Source organism: Urtica dioica, unplaced genomic scaffold, assembly GCF_054948205.1.
Source record: "Urtica dioica subsp. dioica isolate 48M unplaced genomic scaffold, U.dioica_male_clone48M_v1_H2 Urtica_dioica_male_H2_contig_30, whole genome shotgun sequence".
Classification (NCBI taxonomy): Eukaryota; Viridiplantae; Streptophyta; class Magnoliopsida; order Rosales; family Urticaceae; genus Urtica; species Urtica dioica.
In genome coordinates, this window is record NW_028297225.1 from 70,730 (window position 1) to 90,114 (window position 19,385).

General features: G+C 38.9%; 1 protein-coding gene across 1 annotated transcript; it reads left to right on the forward strand.

The window, feature by feature from the left end:
• The first annotated feature begins 16,377 nt into the window (after positions 1 to 16,377).
• On the forward strand, positions 16,378 to 19,038 carry LOC149376235 (uncharacterized). The gene has a single exon (XM_089606530.1). It carries the CDS (start codon positions 16,378 to 16,380, stop codon positions 19,036 to 19,038), a length of 2,661 nt encoding a protein of 886 aa, XP_089462656.1.
• Positions 19,039 to 19,385: the final 347 nt, after the last annotated feature.

Consider the following 19,385-nt stretch of genomic DNA (forward strand, 5'->3'; position numbering starts at 1 on the left):
GCACGGCTAGCATTAAAAACAAGAGCATTCTCACGAGTCTAAAACAACCTAACTATATCTAGTTTAGGAATGAATTCTAGTAACCCACACAAAAACACAACAACCTAATCTTTCTCAAGCATTAGAGTTGAACATAAAACAAGCATGAGTTCATGACATTGATACAAGCATTAAGCATAGTTATGGATTAAGTAAAAGTGATGAGAAAAACAACAACCTAACAATTCTAATACCATGAATCCTACATCGTAATGAACCCGCTACACCATAGCCCTACATGAGACTAATTCATATTAATAACCATGAAAATAAAAATACTTAAAGATGAACACAAGAACAACACATCAAGAAACATCATAAACATATGGAGAACTTGAATTAAAAAAATAAGAGTTTAGAGAATAAAACACTTTGATTAGGATTGTAGCAATGGTAGAACTCTGCAGCTCTCTCATTCTCTTCAAATTGGAGCCACAAAGTATGAACAAGTCTGGAAAATTTATGAAAAATAATGAAAAACTAAGAAAAATGAAAAGATGTTCTTAATAGATTCTACAAAATCTCCTTCCATGCATGCCTTCTTCTGAGTACATTGGTCTTTTTAAGGTTGAATGGGCTTGTTTTCTGAGCAATCTAAGCCTTCAAATCTCATCCAATGGCTGAGAATCGCTAAAAAAATGAAGATAACGCAGAGCATTCATTATTCAATACAAAAAGAAAGAAAAAGAAAAGCTTTGCTTTGTTTCTTTTTATTCATCTTTGTAACTTAACAAAAGAAACATTTTTTTTTCGGTTGGGAACAATTTTTCCCAATGCACCCAAGCTGATTTTTGTTTGCCGTGGGTCTCAAACTCTGTTGTGGTAATACTTGTATGTGGCTATGGCTTCTTATTTAGATGAGAAAGTCAATTTATCACCCTAAGGCCATACTAAGCTCATCACATCAAGGACGACCGCGCGCCGCGCGCTTCACCTTGCGCGCCCCGCGGTCCTTCTTTTCGCTTCCGCGCGGTTCGTGCGTAAGACTCTGTGGCTTTTGATGCAGAGATCCCACTCCGCGCGGCGCGCGAAATGGACCTCGCGGCGCGCGGAGTTGGAAAAAGTGTTTTCTTCGCTTCTTTCCTTTGTTTTTACTCCGTTTTGACTCCAATTAGCTTATTTTTCCATATTGAGACCCCAAACACTAGTAAAACCCATATAGACCTGAAAATCCATCAATAACACTCTAGAGATAATTAAAATCCTTGAGGACTCATTGGTTTTAAGCTCGGGAGATAGGAGTTTATGCGTGATTAACGCACCTATCAACTACCTGATGCAATAAGACACTAGCCCATATTTTTAGTTTCCCGCTCATTCCTTGCCAAAATAGAAATTAAATGAAAAAAAAAATCAAAGCCATAAATAAAAAAACAAAAAGCACGGCGTCCTTCTTTCTTTCTTTACGTCAACATTTTTTATTCACTTACTAAAAAAAAACGTCAACATTTTTTATTCACTTACTAAAAAAAAACGTCAGTCCTTCTTTCTCGACCAAATCAACCCAGAAAATTAAAAAAAAAAAAAAAAAAAAAAAAACTTAAACTCCATACAACCGATAATCTTACAGCACGGCGTAAATGGTTGCTTCCTACGGCGTGATACATGGAATCTTATAGCTCAAGATTCCATAATTTACCCTGGTGTTGGAGTGATTTAATAAATGAAGGAAATGAAATATTCACATATTTGACTCTTGATTAAATATACGTGACACAAAGAGAAACAAGATACAAAATCGATATATGACATGAGTAAGCTGTTTAGTCTGAAATATATATTTCAAGCCACAATTCCTAGCATCAGCTTGTAAACTGAAGTTGACTCAAAATATTAACATTTCGATACCATAGCACACAAATAACACCAAAAAAACTAGATGTCTTGAAATATTTGTGAGACCAGTGATTCATTGCACTGCCATATTCATTTCACTCACATATTTTAGAGTTGTAGTTCCAGCTGGAATTTGTTTGGAGTGTGATGCAACAATATATAGCAAAAAAAAAAAAAATTTTAAAAATTACTCCAGTGGTTCACAAAGGACTTCTACAGAAAATAAACGTAGAAAATAAGCGTAAGTGGTTTCAGCGATAAATCAAGCCTTCAAACTCTCAGAGAGGTAAGATGTCATCATTGTCCTAGAGTTTGCAAGCCTGTAATTTTCATAATATGAATCGAAATTCAGTGTAGAGATGAAATATAAAAACAGAAAGGGAAATTATTAAACACCTGCCCTTATTGTTAATGAGGAATGTGCATCAATTTTCAGCTTAAGAATATGAATTAAGTAGCAAAGAAGAAGTCAAATTTCACATGTGCCCAAACTTTCATAAAAACAGTACATAAATAAATTAAATTAAATATATACAACAGGACTAATTTTCGAATTATAATAATGAGGAAATGGTAACATGAATTCAGTTGAACAAAAGTACCTCCGATAGGCCATGTTAAAATTTTAAAATTCAGTTAAAATTCAAATAGAATATTCAAAACTAATGGACTCGCAATAAAATTCAAATGATGGGATTGTTGGTTTCACCGGCGAGCTGTGGGCGCGGCTACACGTTCACTCCCATTCCCAAGTACCGGTGCCGAGTTCCGACCGAGTATTGCAGCACGATTTGGCAAGGCAAAATATGCTGCGAAGGGCTGTATTGTGGTGGCGACGAAATTGGTGGGACGTGTCAGTACTTATCGAAATGTGCCCAACCCGGCGCTCACTGCGGCATACTCACCCCATGTTGCTACCCTTATGTCTGCACCAATCAATCTCAGGGAACATGTGTGCAATCATCTGCTTCTTCTGATCCGATATTATCTCTCTAATGCAATGCGTAATAAATGTTGTTACTTTTGTGTTGTTGGCTTAATAATATATAAATGTGGGATAATCCATCTAGGAATGGTATTTCCCACTCCATATGTATGATTGTATGATATATATATATATATACACCTCTACTATTAATCCATCCAGAATGGCATGAGGGTATATATATATATATATATATATATATATATTATCTGGTGTTTTACTTTCTTCTTTGTCTTTCTACTGTGTGAAATCAACTATATCCCGGTTAGGGTGTGTTTTCATTGTTTTGATCTATTCGTTTTCTCTTATTATCTCTCTTCTTACTCGGAATCTATTAAAAAAATGAGCGCTCTGACTTACTAACTTTTTTGAAACATAAAATTTGTGAGGTAGCTAATGTTGGAAGGAAGTTTTGGGTTGGTGGAGAAAGTGTTTAGATATTTTGGGTGTTTAGGGAAGAGGTTTAGAAATTTGGAGGTTGGGGTAAAAACTAGAGAGGTAGGAAATTTCTTTGTAGAAAGGAGAACTTTTTATTTGGCTTGATGCAAAAGTGTAGGATTACATCCCTATTTATACTAGTCTATGGAAATCTCTAGATGGAACCTTTTCTAGAGAATTCTCCTAATTAATGACTATCCTAGATATTACAAGATTATTCTAGAATTTGTTCTCTCTAAGCTCTCTAGACATATCAAGAATATTCTAGATAATAAGGCTACTTAACTAGGCCCAAAATATTAAAGGCCCAAATTACAATTAGAAATAATTAGGCCCAAATACTATAACCCAAAATCAAGTTTAATTATTCAACACCCCCTCTTAAACTTGATTTTGCTACTCCAAGTAAAGTTCTTAACTTGACAAAGTCTTCGCGCTTGAGGGGCTTGGTGAAGATATCGGCTACTTGGTCATGGGTCTTCACGTACTCCAATTGCACCTCTTTTTGGGTAACACACTCTCAAATGTAGTGATAGCGTGTGTCAATGTGCTTACTCCGATCATGGAAGACTGGGTTCTTCGCTAAGGCTATTGCTGCTGACTTGTTGTCCACGAAGATCTTAGTCGGCTCCTCTTGTGGCAAACTCAACTCCTTCAATAAGTTTCGTAGCCAAATTGCGTGACAGACACATGAAGTGACAGCTACGTACTCCGCCTCGCAAGTAGAAAGAGTGACAATCGGTTGTTTCTTCGACATCCACGTGAAGGCTGTGTCTCCAATGTAGAACACGAAGCCACTTGTGCTTTTTCGATCATCTATATCTCCACCCCAGTCGCTATCGCTATATCCAAGAAGCTTGTAATCATTAGAAACAATGTAGTACAAGCCAAAGTTTGTCGTACCTTTGATATAGCGAAGAATCCTCTTTGCTGTCTTGAAATGAGTAGTAGTTGGATGCTCCATGTATCGACTGACGACTCCGACTGCATACAAGATGTCAGGCCTCGTACACGTCAAGTATCGCAAGCTTCCAACCAAACTCTTGAAGATTGTTGGATCCACTTTTTCTCCTTCCTCGTGGTTTGACAACTTGATTCCACATTCCATTGGCGTGCTGACTGGGTTTGAGTCATCCATCTTGAACTTCTTGAGCACTTCTTTGGCATAGCCTTCTTGACTGATTAGGATTCCGTGGTCTTCTTGTTTTACTTCAATGCCGAGGTAGTAAGACATGAATCCAATGTCAGTCATCTCAAACTCCTTCGTCATCTCTTTCTTGAATTCCTCGAACATGCTTGGATTGCTCCCTGTGAAGATCAAGTCGTCTACATACAAGCATACAATCAATATATCATCGTTTTGAATTTTGATATAAAGTGCATGCTCGTATGGACACTTGATGAAGCCTCTTCCTCTGAAGTACTTATCGATTCGAGCATTCCAAGCTCTTGGGGCTTGCTTCAGCCCATAGAGCGCCTTCTTCAGCCTCTAGACCTTGTCTTCTTCTCCTTTAACTTCATAGCCTTGTGGTTGCTCAATGTAGACTTCTTCTTCAAGAACTCCATTTAAGAATGCCGATTTGACATCCATCTGATGTATCCTCCATTTGTTTTGAGCTGCTAGAGATATGATTAGTCTAACAGTCTCTAATCGAGCAACAGGAGCAAATACCTCGTCATAGTCGATGCCGGCTCTTTGGCTGTATCCTTTCGCCACCAATCTCGCCTTGTATCTTTCAACTTCTCCTTTGGAATTCTTCTTTGCCTTGTAGACCCACTTCACACCGATCGCCTTGTGCCCTTTTGGAAGTGAGGCTAACTCCCAGGTATCATTCTTCTTTATTGCCTTGATCTCTTCATCCATGGCGTTTCTCCAAGTCTTCTTTTCTAAGGCTTCTTGAAAGTTCATAGGCTCGCAGTCCGCAAATAGACAAAAGAGGGTAAGGTTGTCTTGATTTTCTGTTACCTCGTATAACTCTTGCAAGCTTCTAAAGTGGGGAGTCCTTTCACTTGAACTTTCGCCTTCTTGAGAACTCGGAGTTGGTGAAGTCGGTGGGGTAGCCGCATCTTCTCTTGGTTGCTCTGGCTGCTCCACATCATCTTCTTCAAATTGTGGAAAGAAGTTAAGATTTTCATTGCTCGATCTCCAATCCCATTCTCTTTCTTCATCGAAGACGACATTTCGGCTGATGATTGTCTTCCCCGTATCTGGATTGTAGAGCTTGTAGCCTTTGGAGTTGGTGTCGTAGCCGATGAAGATGTACTTCTCGCTCTTGTCATCTAGTTTGCTTCGTTTCTCGTCTGGTACATGAGCGTGAGCTATGCTTCCAAAGACTCTGAGATGAGAAATTCCGGGCTTTCTTCCACTCCATGCTTCTTGTGGAGTTTTTCCCAGTACGCTTCTCGTCGGGGATCGGTTTGATAGATAAACCGCGCATGCTACTGCTTCCGCCCATAACTCCTTTGGTAGTCTCTTGCTCTTGAGCATGCTCCTCGCCATCTCAAGGATTGTTCTATTCTTCCTCTCCGCCACTCCGTTTTGTTGGGGGGTTCTTGGCACCGTTAGCTGTCGCCGAATACCGTTGTCTTCGCAATACTTCTGGAACTCGTTTGAAGTGAACTCTCCTCCTCGGTCGGATCTCATGGCTTTGATCACAAGGCCATTTTCCTTCTCAACATGGGCTTTGAACTTTTTGAAGTTCTCAAACACTTCGGATTTCTCCTTCAAGAAGTATACCCATGTTTTTCTTGAATAATCATCAATAAAGAGAAGGAAGTAGTTACTCTTACCAAGTGATCTTGGCTTGATCGGACCGCACACATCTGTGTGTATGAGTTCCAACGGCTTCTGAGCTCTTGAGCTCGACTCCTTTGGAAAGCTCATTTTGAATTGCTTTCCGAGTAGACATCCTTCACAGACTTGATCTGGGTGGCTGATGGAGGGCAATCCTTTGACCATTTCCTTCTTGGAGAGCAGCTCCAATCCTCCAAAGTTGAGGTGCCCAAATCGAAGATGCCAAAGCCACGACTCCTCCTTGTAGCACATCTTGAGACATTGTGCGACGTCATTTTGAATGTTGAGGATGAACATCCTGTTTCTTGTCATTGGCGCCTTAGCAATGAATTTGTTCGCATTGTCTCTTATAGAAAGGTTACTATCTTTCAATCGAATATCATAACCTTTCTCTAAGAGTTGTCCTAGGCTCAAGATGTTGCTCTTCATGCTTGGCACGTAGTAGACATTGGAAATGAATTGATGATCGCCATTCTTTAATCGAATGAGAATGTTTCCTTTACCTTTCACCGCCACCTTTGATTCATCTCCGAAAGCAACGTTCCCCTTCACCGATTCATCAAGCTCTACGAACATGCTTTTCCGCCCGCACATATGGTTGCTCGCACCAATATCAAGGTACCATTGTGTATCTCCTCCCCTTTCGTTGTCCTTGTGAGCCAATAGTAACGTCGCGTCTTCTTGAGTTCTTTCTTCAACGTAGTTGGCCTTCTCTTCAACTCTGTTGTTGCGCGGAGCTCTACATTCGGAAGCATAATGCCCAAACTTCTCACAGTTGTAGCATTTGATCTGTGACTTGTTATACCTTGGTTTTGTGGGTCCTCTCCCACGACCTCTGGATGAGCTTTCTCCTCTTTGGTTGTTGTCGTCATTGGGCCTCCAACCTCGTCCACGTCCTCGTCCTTGACCGCCACCTCTTCTTTGTTGGCTTCCACCGCGATCTTCATTTGTTGAATCGACTCGTGTCTTGAGTGCTTGCTCCACGATATCTTCCTTCTTCTTTTTCTTTTCTTCATAAGCTTGAAGCGACCCGATGAGTTGCTCCATTGTCATGGCCTCCAAGTCTTTCGTCTCTTCGATGACAGTGACGATATGCTCGAACTTCGAATCCATGGATCTAAGAACCTTCTCCATGATTCTCACCTCATCTATCTTCTCGCCGTTTCTTTTGAGGTTATTGGTGACCATCAAGACTCTCGAGAAATAATCGGAGACGAGTTCACCTTCTCTCATGTGCAAGGCTTCAAACTCTCCTCTTAAAGTTTGAAGACGTACCTTCTTGACTTGATCTGCTCCCTTGTAAGAGGTTCGAAGCTTCTCCCAAGCTTCTTTGGCCGACTTTGCTCCCGAGATCTTCTCAAACGTGTCTTCATCTAACCCTTGGTAGATTAGACAGAGAGCCTTCTTGTCTCTCTTCCTTGAGTCTCTCAAACTATCCTTTTGAGTTTGTGATAGACTACCTTCGTTCTCCGGGTCGGCGTGACCTTTCTCAACTATCTCCCACACGTCGTGTGCACCAAGGAGAGCCACCATTCTAAGACTCCAGTTGTCGTAGTTGCTCTTTGTGAGCATAGGGACTTGGAAGGGAACACCAGTATTTGCCATCTTTAGGAGGATCTTGTAGCTCTGATACCACTTTGTTGGAAGGAAGTTTTGGGTTGGTGGAGAAAGTGTTTAGATATTTTGGGTGTTTAGGGAAGAGGTTTAGAAATTTGGAGGTTTGGGTAAAAACTAGAGAGGTAGGAAATTTCTTTGTAGAAAGGAGAACTTTTTATTTGGCTTGATGCAAAAGTGTAGGATTACATCCCTATTTATACTAGTCTGTGGAAATCTCTAGATGGAACCTTTTCTAGAGAATTCTCCTAATTAATGACTATCCTAGATATTACAAGATTATTCTAGAATTTGTTCTCTCTAAGCTCTCTAGACATATCAAGAATATTCTAGATAATAAGGCTACTTAACTAGGCCCAAAATATTAAAGGCCCAAATTACAATTAGAAATAATTAGGCCCAAATACTATAACCCAAAATCAAGTTTAATTATTCAACAGCTAACCCAAACTATTACCTGATGCAATTGCACTCATTTTTAGTTTCCCGCTCATTCCTTGCCGAAATAGAAATTAATTGAAAAAAAATCAATGCAATAAATAAATAAATAGTTTTTAATTCCTTCTTTCTTTCTTTCCTTCTTTCATTCACGTCGATATTTTTTATTCACTTACTAGAAAAACGTCATTCCTTCTTCTTTCTTGACCAAATCAACCTAGAAAACATTTTTTTTTCTTTAAAAACTCCATACAATCGATAATCTACATTGTTTATCATAGTTATTACTGGTAAATAGGTTCTGCGATAATAGCTATTATCGGGCTATTAACTACTCTTCTAGCACCCCGAATTTTTTCTCGACCAAGGCCTCCCCTCCAGACAAGGCTTCTCTATAACCACATGTCCGAATTTGGTATCATTAACGAATTCTCTGCTCCCAAACTCAATTACCTTACAATTACAAGATGCGATAAGTGGAAGTGTTGGCCTCAGCAAATGCATACTTTCTTCCCATCATCGGATTATCTATCGATTTCAGAATGTCCAGTGATGAAGTCGTTTCCTCAAGCTAGTTTGCCATCTAATCCGCAAACAATCACTATCGAAAACTGCGAAACACTCATCGCATCTCGCACAAACTGGAACTTGACAAGACTCACAAAACTCGAAAATGTTTACATAGAAAAATCTTCAGAGACAAGTGGAACAGAGTGATGAGCTCAAGAAGCAGATCAGGGAATGTCCCGACGAAATATTCCTTGAGATCAGTCAGTGTTCTGCTCATATCCTACTAAAGGCACTTTTGTTCAACTGAATTCATGTAACCATTTTCCTCATTATTATGTACTGATCTTATGAAAGTTTTGGTGCGTATGAAATTTATTTCTTCTATGGTACTTTATTTGGAATCTTACGGTGAAAATTGATAGACAGGGCATGAGGATTTGGTAATATTGGGAGAGTCATCTTTGCAGATTTCTAAATATTCCTCATTTTTACAAGGGTGGGCATATAATCATTTCCCTATCTGTTTTAAAATATTTGATTTTTGTTACTGAAATTGGATTCCTATTATGAAAATCGCGGGCTTGCAAACTCTATGACATTGATGCATTTGACCTCTGAGAATTCGAACTACAAACCAGTTATACGTATGTTTCTACTTCTTTTCTTTTTTGTAGTCCTCTGTGAACCACGGGTGTATTTTCCTATTTTTTTTTCTTCTTCTTTTTATATTTGTACATATCATACCATAACCAATTGCTTGAATACTGCAACAGGCTTTGATATTGTACTGTAAATGTGCACCACATCTTGTTGGCTTGAGTTTCAAAATAAAAAAATAAAAATTTAATTCAACATTGCTTGTTCAGCTTTTTAGTGTTATTTTGGTGCTATGGTTTTGAAAGGTTAATATTTAGAGTCAAAATGACTCTGCTGCAGTGTAGATTGTCTGCTTGTAGAGTGAGTGGTAACTAAAACCTAATTTTGCTACATTTGTTATATTTCTTATTCTCTGTAGTATAGGGAATCAGATGACAAGTTATGCCGAGGGAAATCCAATAGCTTTGAATGTTTTGAGCTCTTTCCTCCGCAGAAAGAAGCCAGAAAATTGGGAATCGGAGCAGAAAAAATTTAAGTAGTGTCCGGAGGCAAAAGAAAAGTTATAAACAATTTGGGGACAAGTTATGACGGACTTGACAAAATGAAGAAGCCTGTGTTCCTCATCCAATATCATCTCTCTAGTGCTCCATTGATCTATGCGTGCTCGTTTGTTATTATTAATGATAAATAAAATGTGGGATAATCCATCTAGAAATAATATTCCCACTCCATGGGTGATGTATGATATGCACCTCTACCATTAATGTGATCAGCTGTTGGATCCCCAACAGCCAGAACATATTGGTATGAGGCTATAGTCTGGTATTTTACTTTCTTCATTGTCTTTCTACAATGTGTGAAAAATAATCAACTATATATTTCCCAGTTAGGTTAGGGTATGTTTTCATCTATTCATTTTCTCTTGTTATCTCTCTTCTTACATTTTTTTTTACCACTCGTCCTATAACCTTCGGGATCTATTAAAAAAAAAAAAATGACGTACTAGGTCAACGTTTCAAGCATGTTTAAAAGCTAGCCACATTTAGTGACATGACCTCATGAATCATATAGCACTTCAAATGATTGTCTCTAGCATTTTCATACGTTAATATTTGAAACATAAAATTTGTGAAGTAGCCAACGTTTTGGTAATACTTGTTAATTAGCCAGCCTGAACTATTACATATGCAATAAGACGCTATTGCCCTCGTTTTTAGTTTCCCGCTCATTTCTTGCCGATATAGAAATTAAATGAAAAAAAAAAATCAAAGCAATAATTAAAAAAAAAAAAGCAGTTTTTAATTCCTTCTTTCTTTCCTTCTTTCGTTCACGTCAATATTTTTTATTCACTTACTGAAAAAATGTCATTCCTTCTTCTTTCTCGACAAAATCATGGTTATTACTGGTAAATAGGTTCTGCGATAATAGCTATTAACGGGCTATTAACTACTCTTCTAGCGCCTCAAAATTTTTTCTCGACCAAATCATGCCAGAAAAACAGAAAAAATGAAGAAAAAGAAGAACAAAACTCCATTAAATCGAATATCTGCTCCGATTGTCATGGTTAGTACTTGTTAATAGAATCTGTGTCAATAGGTATTAACAAATATTACTGCTATAATGTATATTAACATATTATGACCTGAATTTTTTCCATGACGAAGAACAAATCAAGGTTCAAAGAATTGATTAATTTTACAGTGATGATCTATAAGTGTATGAGAAAAGTTGTAATTGTTTTATTAATCAACCTTCCTTATATATACAGAGTACATGGTAACTAACCAGTAGAGAGATATATGAAAATACATCAGTAATTATCTCAAGCACTACGTTAGTGGTGAGAAATACAAGGAAGACCAATTCAAAATAAAGGACTAAGTAATACTAGACGTTATTCTTATCATGATCTAGGTGAGAGAGAGAGAGAGAGAGAGAGAGAGAGAGAGAGAGAGAGAGAGAGAGAGAGAGAGAGAGAATTCAAAATAGGAATTGTATTGAAGATGTGGAGATGATTAATTAGGAAATAACTAACAGATGGAAACAAATAAAAAACGGAATAGAAATTCTTTGAAAGAGCTGTGGATTTGGAACTGCCGTAACTTGAGCACAATTCCAGTAGGACTTCCAAACTCTCTTCAAGTTTTGAAGATCTCTTATTGTCCTTCGACGGAATACGAAAATCTCAAGAAGCTGATCAGTAGATTGTCCTTATTTATAGAAACGATAATCTCAAAAAGCTTGTGGATTCGATACTTTATTTCGAAGTAGTATTAAAAACGACTAAGGTCTTAAAAAACGACATTGTTTGCTTCAAAAAAAACCCAAAAAAGTCTAGAAACAACATCGTGCGTTTTAAAAAAATAAAAAACGACATTATTCGTTTCAAAAAATAAAAAACGACATCGTTTCAGAAAATATAAAATGATAGTCTTAAAAAACGACATCTTTCTTTTTAGAAAAATAAAAAAACGACATAGTCTTGAACAACGACATCGATCATTTTGGAAAATTGAAAACGACAGTCTTAGAAAACGACATTAAGAAACAGAAAATAGAAAACGACATAATAAAGAAAAGGACATCGTTTGGGACAGAAAATAGAAAACGACATCGTTTCAATTCTCTCTTTCACCGCGACATTCTTTTCCGCCGCGAGCTCCAGACGATTTCCTTCGCCGCCGCACTGGTCTTCTCTCAGATCGTCAAATCCTCAGTCTGCTCTTCTCCAGAAAATTTATTTCTGAAATGAATACGATGTTCAGTCACAATATATGACACAGATTAGAGACAATATGCACTAGTCTGTGGAAGAGAGCTTAGTAAAGCAGTCATTTAGTACTTTTTTTTTTTTTTGGTACGATCAATACTGTAAGCTTATTAATTGAGGCCACAGACTTCTCCAAACTAACTCAGCTTTGAACAGCTCTTACCCTGATCGACCTGTAAATCGTCCATCAGAGATAAGGTGTTTTCCGGAGGAAGGATGACCTGTCACTCTCTTGAAAAAATGACAACGACATTGTCTTAGAAACGACATCGCTTCTTTTAGAAAACAGAAAAACGACATCGTTCACATCAGAAAAGGTAAAACGACATAGTGTTAAAAACGACATTGTTCGCTTTAAAAAACGACAAAGTCAATAGAAACGACATCGTTCGTTTTAAAAAATAAACAAACGACAGGTTTGAAAAACGACATTGTTCGTCTCAGAAAATTAAAAAACGACATTGTTTGTTCCAGAAAATAGAAAAGGATATGAAGGGAAACGATATCGCTCGTCGCGATCGATCGTTATGGAAAATAGAAAACGCCATTAATGAAAAAACGACATTAGTCGTTTCAGTAAATGGAAAACGACAGCTTTCATGGTAGAATAGAAAACGACATTAGTCGTTTCAGTAAATAGAAAACGACAGCTTTCATGACAGAATTGAAAACGACATAATCTAAGAAAAGAAAATATTGTTTGTCTCACGGATGGCCTTCCAGCCACTCTCGCGTGTATTAGTTTAAAAGAAAATTTTGAACATTTTCTGGCTGCGAAATGAAGTTTAACGTTGGTGAGATCAAGAAGAGAAAACCGGAGAAGAAGCTCAATGGAAAAGGAAAACGAAATTTGAAGTCAAAGACATTTTCTTTTCTGCTTCTTTTTAATTTTACATTTTCGAATTTTGCAGAGAGAAATAGAAAATGCCTAATGCTTCGAGTCTTTTTTTCTTTATTTCTTTTTTTTTTTTATCATTGTACTTTCAATATTTGTTCTTCTCTACACATTCTTCTTTCTTCTTTGCTACTGAACTGGGATTCGTATTATGAAAATCAAAAGTCTGCGAATTTTACTGATGATATTTGACCTCTTGTGAATTTCTAAGGCCTTCTATTAATCATCAACACCATTTATGATTCTGTGTACTTCCTTGGGAATCCTTGTGAATTTTACTGATGATATTTGACCTCTTGTGAATTAATAGGTATTAGTATGATATTGGTACTTGTACTTCCTTGGGAATCCTTGATGATATAATTATTAATTTTTATTTTTTGTGCCTTGTTATCGTCACACTCCAAAGTACTTTGAAGTTTGAACCACTATAACAGTATAACTCTAAAATAACTCTAAACTACTTTCTTCTGTGTCCCTGGAAATTTGATTTTAATTCTAAAAATATATTCTCAGGCTTCCAGATCGTAAGTTACAATCATACAAAACAAGAACACAAATACTTGATATGGCTGAACTCGATGAACTAGGATCGAACTCAGGGCCCACCAACGGAGGACTCCTAGTGCCAGCTGTCACTCAGCCACAGATGGCCTACGGTAATGTACAGAGTCATTTAGTACTTTTTATATCAATCAAAGAAAGCCATTTTGGGGAAACAATGTTTTTATCAATCTGCATAGCTAATTGCATAATGGTTTTCAAACATGCGAAGAGTGTTATCTTTGAGATATATAGAACTTCTGCTCTCTCTCTCTCTCTCTCTCTCTCTCACTTTGATAGCTAGAATGAATAATTTTTTTTCTTTCTCTTCTTCCCATTTATATCTCCATATAGCTGTTGGGTTTTATCTAATATCAGTATGAGGAAGTTACCGTTAAAAGATAAGGCTCAGATAGGTTTCCTGCGCAAGTCATCTTACGCTTAGAGATAGTTGAGTCTTCTTTTTTCTGTTTTAACGGCTAGTAAAGCCTAGTATAAAGCCTGTAATATGTAAGGCATTATTAGACTCAAATCCATTTCTCAGTTGGTTAGTCTAAGAGAAAACACGGGAAACACGAGATAAGAAATAACTCTGTGTATCTTGATATTGTATCTTGATCAGTACAAGGTCTCAGAAGTGCTCGAGTAGATTGTTCTATGATCGAACTAGGCTAAGAGATTGTGTTGTTTGTGTGAATGTTCTTTAGTCTTGTTCATCATGGTTGTGTGATCTAGTTTGAGTCAGTCAAACTAGTTCTATATTTCGGAATAATCACAACAATAAATGTATAAAATGAATCATTCTGAGAATCGGAAGCTTGCAAATATCACAACACATGAAATTTGACCTCTTGAGAATTTCGAAGGCAGTCTTTCTTCAATATATGACATTTCACATGTGACCTCAATATTTCTTTCTTTCTTTCTTTGCTACTGAACAAGCTGTCTTGAATTTGAAACATTGAAAACAGTTGTTACATACCAACAGGACGTGAAACCCGAAATCTTGCAGTTCAAGTTTCCATATATTAGCCTTGTCTTTGACAAATAAAGGTCACACTATTTGGCACAGTCAGTGACATCATAATTGGCACAGTCGGAGAGGATGTGAAGAAGTGGAACAAAGCTTCATAAGGTTTCAATCGCAAACTAATTGTCAAATTAGCTTTGATCATAATATTGATCCGGGATTACTCGTTATTGAACAAGTAATGCGGTGCAATTTTGTAAACATTACTCGGTACAGTTTCTGCGGTTTTCCGGGCTGCTCAAAATTGTTGCCTCTATGCACAAATACATCATATCAAAACAAGGCAATAATTTGAAACTGACTCTACTTATCTCTATCTGATTTTGTCTACTCATGCGAGTTCTGTGTTCAATGACATATTGTATTTTTCTAATTTTTCCAACGCTGTTGTACTGTCTTCAGTTTTCCCTAGTCAAAGAAGGGACTGGATCTTCCGAGAACACTCTCGAGAACCGTCTCCGTGTTTTAATCGCAAGAGATTTCTTACCAAAGATGCACAAGAAAACTTTATTGGTTCGGGGAGATCGAAGATATCAATACTGGAACACTAATTACGTTGAATTCATCATATACAGAGGAAAATTTTAGCAGTACCGACAAAGGAACCAGTAAGTTCTCACCCATTTACTATCACTTTTATCTTTTTCGTTAATTTTGTTTTGCCTCGTTTGGAACAGCTTAAACATTATCTTAAATACGAATTTGACCATGTCTCAACTCTTTCCTCAGAGCAAGAACTAAAGCTAGCTCTTCCCTGTATCTTGTTTTCTTTTTCTTCCAGAGAGGTACCGGAAGTCAGGGTTTCTTTTCCTGTATTTTGACGGAGCTCTTCACTAGATTCTCTGCGGAAACGGTGAGTACGGTTTTTTGATCTCTCTCCACTTGAATACGGAGCGATCTCAAGTCCACTCTCTCCCGATTCAAAACTTCGGACTTCACTCAGGTGCAAATATGAGTGATGATGGAAATCGAAATAATCCCAATTGTTTATCTAAGTTGACTTCCGTTAATATTCATTGTTAATGCAACTGCTTTGCAATTAATTGGCGATGTTTATTTGGCAAAATTGCTCATAAAAGGAGGATATTTGTTAATGATGTGGAGCGCCTTCACGCGGCAGAGAATATTTGATTTTGTCGCAGATATTGTTGCGACATATTCTGCGACATTCTCGGAATCATCAAATATTCGCGAGATTTTCCAGGGATCTGAAGATATGATATCCCTGGTGCCAGCAACAGTATCACACGCCCTAATTCGCTTCGAAGACTATATGAGGCGTCCTCCTTTCACTCACATTCTTGACCCTTTGGAAACACTTGATTGAGAGATTAATTTTTTGAGTGTTTTAGCTGAGCATTGAACGACCTGTGTTCAAGCTCTTAAGGTGTCTGTTACTTCTGCTTTGTTGCCTATATACGGGTGATTGTATTAGAAGCAAGAGGTTAGGTTTTTCCTTTGTTTTGATCGGGAAACACTGTTAGAAGTCTCGGGAGAGAGCTTCTGTGGGAATCGAGGGGATCTCGTGCTTAGGGGGAGCCTAAGTTGCTGTTGAAGAAGATAGATGTAGGTTGGGTAGCTAGCGAGTGAGTCGTTTAGTGTAAAACCTTATTGTACCACGTTATCATAGTAGATTGCTTTCCACCGGGCTAAGGCCCCCCAGACGTAGGCAGGGATTGCCGAACTGGGTCACCAATCTCTGTGTTCTTTATATTCTCGCACTTACAGCTTTCACTGTTTTGATCACTCGAATTTTGGTGTTTGTCACAGAATCCGTCATAACATATTCTGTGACATACGCACAGATCACGTAATTTCTATTGGTATCAGAGCAGTTCACTCCTCACCTTGAGTGTGATCCGTGGTATTTACTGATCTGGTATTCGAGATGGATTTCATGAGGGAAGGTGCATCGATTAGCCGACCTCCATTACTTGACGGCAACAACTACTCCTATTGGAAGGCGCATATGAAGGCGTTTCTGAAGTCCTTGGATGAAAAGGCTTGGAAAGTGATTCTCACGGGATGGACTCATCCGACCACTAAGGAAGCCGATGGAAGCTCGACTCTCAAGCCTGAAGAACGTTGGTCCCTTGATGAAGAGAGGCTCGCTAACTCCAACTCGAAAGCACTCAACGCCATCTTCTCCGCTGTGGATGCCAACATCTTCAAACTCATCCACACCTTCGTGGTTGCTAAAGACGCATGGACAATCCTTCAAGTCCACCATGAAGGAACCGATACGGTACGTATGTCGAGACTTCAACTTTTGACCACCAAGTTTGAAAATCTCAGAATGGAAGAAAGTGAAACTATGAATGAGTTCAATTCTCGTCTTTGTGATCTGGCTAATGAATCGTTTGCCCTTGGCGAGAAAATTCCCGAGGAGAAACTTGGCAGGAAAGTTTTACGATCGCTGCCAAAACGATTCATCTACAAAGTCACTGCTATTGAGGAGGCCAAAGACATAAGAAGCATGAAACTTGAAGAACTCATGGGTTCTCTCCGAACCTTTGAGATGACGATTGATCCGGAGCCCAAAATGAAGGGAATCGCCTTGAAAGCGGATGTCCATGGAGACGTTGCACCCTCCGACGATGATGATATGGCTAAAAGCATTGACTTGCTGGCAAAGAATTTTGGGAAGTTTGGGAAGTACATGAAGAAGCTCAACCACAATTCAAGCGGGAATGTCACAGAATCTGCCCCAGACAAATTCCACAACAACAACCGGGGTCCCAACCCTCAGAGAAAACCAAAGGCTGCTGAGACATCACATGACCAGAGAGGCAAATCCAAGGGGATACAGTGCAGAGAATGCGAAGGGTTCGGTCACATACAGGCAGAATGTGCGAATACACTCAAGAAGAACAACAAAAGCTACAATACTACTTGGAGTGATGAAGATTCAGGGGATGAAGATAGTCCGAACAACCTCCTTGCTTTCACCACTCAGGAAGCGACCGATCCTCAGTCTCATCAGGATGTCACAGAAAATGTCTCTGACAAATTCTATGACAATGCTTCTTCCAGTGAGAGTGATGTTGAAATCTCATTGGAATCTGTCTCACAAGCCTATCGTGAACTGTTTAGTCGGTGGACCGAAGTCGTACGGCTGAATGAAAGCCTTCGCACAAAGTTTAATGTCATCTCTAAGGAAAAAGAAGTGCTTGCCTCAACCGTTGCCTCTCTCCAACGAACACTTCAGTCCGAAAAGACACAGCAAGATAAGCTTCTCTCTGATTTTAATGCTCTTAAAAGAAATATTCGTATGCTCAATTCAGGAACATCCAATCTTGATGACATTCTTTGCTTGGGGAAAGATGCAGGAAATCATCACGGCATTGGTTATGATGCTCGACAACCTGGTTCCATAACCACGTTTGTAAAAGGCAGCAAAAAACCAGAGGAGGCTGATGTTACAGAATATGCTGAAACATCTTCTGTGACAAGACGCAATCGGCGACGTCGGGTTTGTCATTACTGCCTAAAGCCTGGCCACATCAGACCTTGGTGCTATCGACTCCAGAAAGATTTGAAGAAGCAGTCTCAGAGTCAGAAAAAGACCGTTGCCCCTCCCGAGAAGATTTGGAGAGTTCGTGAACCAGACATCCGATGCAATGTTGCTTACACTTCACTCAGAGCTATGACGACCGAAGATTGGTACTTTGATAGTGGCTGCTCCCGCCATATGACCGGTCAAAAGGATCTTTTGAAGAAAATCGAGACTTGTCCTAGTCGCCATGTTACCTTTGGTGACGGGGTCAAAGGGAAAATCCTCGGTGTAGGCACACTGAATGTTGATGGTCTGCCCCCTCTTGGCAAATTCCTCTACGTGCAAGACCTTAAAGCCAATCTTATCAGCGTCAGCCAATTGTGTGATGCCGAGCTCTATGTCCACTTCAACAAGACTACGTGCAATGTGACCAATGCCTCCAACAATCATGTTATGATAGGTAAACGCTCCTCCGATAATTGCTACTTATGGGTGCCTCTAGATGTGTTGCCAGAAACCTGTTTGAAGACCAAACTCGAGGAGACGGACTTATGGCACAAGCGTCTTGGACATCTCAACTACCGCAGTCTGAATGACGTTATTTCGAAGGAAGCTGTTCGTGGTATTCCTGCACTGAAGTACCAGGGTGGAAAGATCTGTGGAGATTGTCAGATAGGCAAACAGACCAAGATGTCACACAATATGTCACAACATCTTTCTACGACACGTGTTCTGGATCTGCTCCATATGGACCTCATGGGTCCTATGCAGGTTGAAAGCCTGGGAGAGACGTTCCAAGTCTTCAAGGCTCTCTGCTTCCGCCTTCAAAAGGAGAAAGCTTGTGACATAGGCAAGGTGATACAAATACGCAACGATTATGGTCATGAGTTCGAGAACAACGCCTCGGCTGAATTCTGTGAAGACCATTGCATCTCCCACGAGTTATCGGCACCTATCACTCCCCAACAAAACGGTATTGTGGAGCGTAAGAACCGGTCGCATGTGTTCGAAGCACCTAGATCCGCCTTGGGTCTATGTGTTATCGAATCTTGAGTCATCACCTTCGTGAGCTATTTCCCTTACAAAAAAAAAAAAAAAAAAGGAGAAAAAAAAAGGGAAAAAAAAGAACAAAAAAAAGAGAAAAAAAAAAAGAAAAAAGAAAAAAAAGAAAAAAAAAACAAAAATAAGGGGGGAATATCGGCACCAGCACCATCATCCACTTCCGCTGCCCCTACACGTGCTGGAACCGCCTCTGCATCGACCTCAGCCGCTGTTGATTATGCAGACGAGTCTTCCGTCGGTTTTGCTGAGTTCTGAGACATGTTTGCTGCTCTGTATTGGAGGTGATGAGCTGGTTTGTCTTTTTATTGGTTGGCTTGCTTTGTACTCTTTCCTTTTGT